This window comes from Drosophila mojavensis, unplaced genomic scaffold (assembly GCF_018153725.1).
Source record: "Drosophila mojavensis isolate 15081-1352.22 unplaced genomic scaffold, ASM1815372v1 contig_36, whole genome shotgun sequence".
In the NCBI taxonomy this organism is placed as follows: Eukaryota; Metazoa; Arthropoda; class Insecta; order Diptera; family Drosophilidae; genus Drosophila; species Drosophila mojavensis.
The window spans coordinates 5,656,392-5,661,736 of NW_025318858.1; the positions used below are offsets into that span (position 1 = coordinate 5,656,392).

The 5,345-nt window shown below is 46.2% G+C and overlaps 1 protein-coding gene across 1 annotated transcript; it reads right to left on the reverse strand.

Moving 5' to 3' along the window:
- Positions 1-4,801, reverse strand: LOC6576062 (aspartate--tRNA ligase, mitochondrial). Its single transcript, XM_002002029.4, has 7 exons — positions 4,598-4,801; positions 4,334-4,532; positions 3,501-3,998; positions 3,262-3,440; positions 2,961-3,050; positions 1,437-2,897; positions 1-1,379 (listed from the first exon to the last, which is right to left on the reverse strand). Exons 1-7 carry the CDS (start codon positions 4,784-4,786, stop codon positions 423-425), a joined length of 3,573 nt encoding a protein of 1,190 aa, XP_002002065.3. The 5' UTR covers positions 4,787-4,801; the 3' UTR covers positions 1-422.
- Positions 4,802-5,345: the final 544 nt, after the last annotated feature.

Sequence of the window (5,345 nt, forward strand, 5' to 3'; positions counted from 1 at the left end):
TTTCTTATTGATTGATTTATTGTATTTTTAAACAAATCGCAATACAATAGCAGTTCGTATATAATTATATTGTAAATTGTAATAAATCGCCATATGTATATATATATATAATTAATAATGGACTTACGAATGTTGGTGGGCGTGCGAGTGAGGTGCGTCCGCAATGGGAGTGGATAATAGATGGGGTAACTAAGCCATTAGACACTGAATGGAGCCCATTTGGCATTTACAATACAATTTGATAGGAGCTGCCTCCTGTTGCGGCACCGAACTACATCTTACAATCGAAAGGTGACATCTTGATTGGTGTTTGGTGGCATCCTGCAACGCCACTACTTGATTTAATATTTGAGCTTATGAATGAAATGCTAAGCCGTATCGCTAATCCGCTGCTGCTCTTGTCGCCTGTGATCTGATGCGGCCTACACTTTCTTCTTGATCATGCGTTTGCCACGCGTCACTGGTACAGCTGAGGACGCATCAGCTGTCGGCTCTGACGTTTCGGCCACGGCGGATGCTGCGTTAACATCTTCTGTTTTTATGGCTGGTTCCAACAACTCTGCTGCTGGCGATGCTGCCTCATCAGCTTTATCGTTTGTGCTTGAGGATTCTGGCACTGGTACTGGCGCTGGCTCTGACGCTGACGCTCTCAATTCGTCAGTGGGCTCGTTTTTCACATCAACATCCATCGAGGTGTGCTCCGTGTCGCTGGTGCCCGACATGGGCGACGGTGGGGCGCGCACTGCATCTGGATCATCGTCCTCCTGTGAGTTCGCGGCATCGTTGTTGCCTGTGCTGTCCTCTTCGGCTTCAGTCTCCTGTATATTGATGTGATAGAGTTTCATATCCTCCTCTGAAATGGGGACAGGTGCATTAGAGAGCGGATCCCGTCCATTGAGTGACTTGGGGAATGCAATCACATCGCGTATCGAACGCGCACGACACAGTATAGCTATAAGACGATCAAGGCCCAGTGCAATGCCACCATGCGGCGGACAGCCAGACTCCAAAGCGCTGAGCAAATGCGCCAGATGATCGTGGGGTATTTTGAGAACTTGCTCCAATATGAACTGCTGCATGTCACGATCGTGAATGCGCATAGAGCCACCGCCCACTTCCTGACCATTGAGGACCAAATCATATGCCTCGGACCGTATGGATTCCAGATTGTCACAGCTGGTGGCAAACTTATCCAGATCCTCAACAAGCGGCGCCGTGAACGGATGATGCACGCTCTCCAGCTGATTTGTAACGCGATTGCGCTCAAACAGGGGAAAGTCCACAACCCACAGGAAGCGATACTCGTTGGGTTTCTTGGTTTTTACATTCTCTACAAGGAAATCGTGGTAGTCTACTCGAATGCGACCCAGGAGATTACGCTGTGGGGAATGATGAAGTTTAGTATCGTATGAAAATAATAATAATAATAATCTAACCGTCTCGTCTTTGGGTCCAATACACAGGAAAAGTAAATCGTTCTCCTCCAAATCAAATTTCTCAATAATCTCAATGGCCACCTCCGTGCCCAACAGTTTTGTGAGCCTCTCCTGTACGTCCTTAGCAAAATTGAATTTGCGCACGAACAGCGTGCCCGAGAAGGCCTTGCTCAGGCTCTCGTAGTGCTTGCGTGCGGCTCCATTCCAGAAGGCTTCGCTGGCGCGCACCACAATGGCATAGGCGCTAAAGTCATTATATTTTCCCTTAAAGTTCTCACTCTTCTCGATAATGTCCGAGACATTGTTAAGCAGGAAACAGAATCGTGTGTCCGGCTTATCGGTGCCATATTTCTCCAGGGCCTCTTCGTAGGTGATGCGCCTAAATGGCGTTTGCAGCTTGGGCAAGTGCTTGGGCCACGAGTAGCGCAACGTTTCCTCAATCAGTTGCATTATATCATCGCGACTAGTGAACGACAGCTCAATGTCAAGCTGTGTGAACTCCGGCTGACGATCTGGTCGAGTGGCCTCATCGCGATAGCAGCGCGCCACCTGGAAGTAGCGATCGATGCCGCCGGACATCAGCATCTGCTTGAACTGCTGTGGGCTCTGCACCAGCGAATAAAAGTGACCCGCCTTGCGTGTGGGCACCACAAACTCCTGGGCACCGCCAGGGGTGCGGCGGAATAACGTTGGCGTCTCCACCTCCACAAAGCCCAAGTAGTTAATCAAATACTCGCGCATGCGCATTATAACCGCCGAACGCAACCGTAAATTATGCTGCATATCATTGAAACGCAAGTCCAAGTAGCGATGCGTGAGGCGCAAGCGTTCGCCGGCGCGATTAAATTTACGTATCTCGAAGGGGAGATTCTTTTTGGCCGCGTTCAGTACGTCGATCTTGTCGGCCTCGATTTCAACATGTCCTGTGGTCATTTTTGGATTTATGGTGGCTGCTGGACGCGGAATAACGGTGCCCTCGACGCGCACAATCGATTCAATGGGCACACCTGTCTCAGCGTACTCCTCCAGCCCCTTTGTCTTGGGCAAAATTAGCACCTGCGTTTGGCCATAAGCATCACGCAGTATGAAAAACTTGTTCATGCGTTGAAATTCCAGCCAGCCGCAAACGACGACCTTTTCGTTGATGTCATTCGAAGTCAGTTCGCCACAGTTGTGCGTGCGATCTGCAAATTTGTTGGTGTCCGCCACCTTCTGACGCTGCTGCTCGACGCACGCCTGAACTGTGCTCGGTGCGCTCGTTTCACCGCCATCCACATCGCCCTCACCATTATTGGCGTTGATTACGTTGCGAGCAGCGGCTGCGGCCTCATCGGCCTCGAGATCATCTATGGACATCTTCTGTACCTTCTCCTTAACCTTGATGGGACCCTCGTAGGGGTCATCGGGATTTAGCACTTTCACACTGGTCACACTAACTTCCACTTCGCCAGTGTCATATTTCTACAGATAAAAACAAGTTATTTTAATATATTTTTCGACATTTAAATTCTTTTATTCACTTACCAAATTTATGTTCGCCTTCGGCCTTCCGAGCACTTTTCCAACAATTTGCAACACAGTTTGCTCCGGTGTGGACATAAATGTGTCCATTAGCTGCATAAAGAAAGATTAAGATTAATTAAGCAAATAATTTATGATATATTTATGAGACTATCTCTAACTTCTATATTACAATACCTTCTGGAAAATTATATTTAATACACTATACATTCACAAACAAATTCTACATGCATACATATACAAATTTTGTTCTTGAATTCCTAGTCATAGTCATTATCTAATGAAAATTATTATATATACTCACAGATTGATCTTCGATCATCAGCTGAGTCTGTCCGTAGCCATCCTTTAGTTGCAAGAACTTGTTGTTCTTTGTTGATGGTATCCAGCCCACCAAGGTGACTGTTTTACCAACATCATCTCGCCGCAGATCATTACAGGTGAGATCACGATTCTCAAAGTATTTCAAGATATTCTCATTCTCTGCAAAAGGAGTTACAGAATTAAGTAAATTATATTTGATTTCTCAATTCATCTACTCACTGGCAATCTTGTACTCTGTGCTGGTGATGCCCAGGCTGCTCTGTTGCTGTGCCATGGTGCTGTAGGTGCGTTTATCGCCGGCGCGTTTCGTGCCGCTAGCCGGGAAATGTATGCTGAGTATGTCCTGCACCTCCACTTCGATTTCACCTGTAGGCATGGTCTGGTTACACGAATTGTGTGGTCTTCGCATCACCTGGCCCACAATTGTGAGCGTTGTGTTCTCTGGCATGTTGTTCATGCGTCGTGCCACTCGTGGATGTTTGTCCTCCAGCACGACCAGCTGACAAGCGCCACCATTACGATCGCGCAGCTCAGCAAAACGATTTACACGCTTTTTGAACAGACGCCCTGAGAGTTCCACAAACATGCCGCAATGATGATTCCTCAACTCTCCACAGCTCTGACGCATTGGTTGTGGGGGCTGTGAGTTCATGCTAAAATTACTGGCCATGGCGCTCATCAGCTGCATCAGATCGTTGCCCGAGATATTGGGACCCACTGAGAAAATAAAAACACTTTCAAAACTCCCTTCTTGATATATGAAACCTATATTTAAGCTTAGCTTTCCTGTAACACCTACATCTCTTCATCTCGATAAATTAAAAAAAAAAATATTTAGAAGTCAAGTAGAAGAATATTTAAATTTTCATTTTTGTGTGCTTTGCAAGCTATTAAAAGCTCAATTATAAATCACTTCAGCCATATGACATGTTATTTATATAATTCTCGATAATCGCCTCAGCCGATAACAATATCGTTTTTGACACTTTTGTCGACTGTCAGACTTGATTATTGTTGCAATTTTTAGTTTCCTATTGAAATAATTTACTTACTGTTGAAGGGATTTGGACCAGGGCCGAAATTGTCATTATAGCCGCCCCCTCCACAACCGCCTCCGCCCCTATAGTTATCAAAGTCGTTGTAACCACCCCCTCCACCACCGCCGCCGCCGCCTCCACCACCACCGTAGCCACCTCCACCACCATAACGTCCACCTCCTCCGCCTCCTCCTCGATAGCGACCGCTCATGATCTATAGCAAGAAATAAACGAAACCATGAGATTTGTGCCTTGCGCTAATCGGTGCGCCAGACTTACGTGACTACAAACTGCTACTGTTGCTGCCGCTGTTGGGGCTGCTGCCGGATCGCTGTCGTTGCTGTTGGCACTAGTTAAGTTACTTTGTTTTTGTGTCGATTTTGAACTGCTGTAGACCGCTGATGATTTCCCCAATTGTAGCAGTCGCTGCTGCTGACAACGCCAAACGTTTCTGGAAATTATAAGCATTTTAATTTAAAGCGTTGCGCTTTTCCCTCGCACAGTTTGCGCCTTTTGCAACCGATAAAAAAATGTTCTTTTCTAAGCACGAGCAGCACTCACACATTTACCAAAAACCTATGCGTGCGTGTGCGTATATACGTGTACTTGCTTATGTTGACTGTGCATGTGTGTGTGTGTCTGTGCCGGGCGTCGCGAAAACGCCGATGAGCTATTGACCAATTTGCAATTGGTATTCGCGCTTACCTAAGCAATATGATGTCTATCTTTAACACAATTGCGGGAGTTATTACGTGCAGTTTGCTAGTTTAACACGCGCACACAAATCTGTAGTTTCAACTACAAGTCACTTGGTTTTCTTCTGAAAAATAACTCAAATATGTTTTGGCTTGGTGCTGGTGGAGGAGAGAAAAATTAAGTAGAGCAACCATTTATCGATAGTGCAAGGCAAAACATCGATAGAGCACGTTAGGGGTGAAATATCGCGTCTCAACTACAGCTGCTCGACAAAGCACGAAATATGATCTCGACCTCAGGAACTAGTTTAAAAAAAGTACATAAATACAAA

Coding starts and splice junctions, on each gene's coding strand:
- LOC6576062 (XM_002002029.4), bottom strand. CDS start 4,786: ATGCTTATAATTTCCAGAAACGTTTGGCGTTGTCAGCAGCAGCGACTG. Junction 3,999..4,333: donor TGGTCCAAATCCCTTCAACA/GTAAGTAAATTA, acceptor TTATTTTCTCAG/TGGGTCCCAATATCTCGGGC. Junction 3,441..3,500: donor CACAGAGTACAAGATTGCCA/GTGAGTAGATGA, acceptor CTCCTTTTGCAG/AGAATGAGAATATCTTGAAA.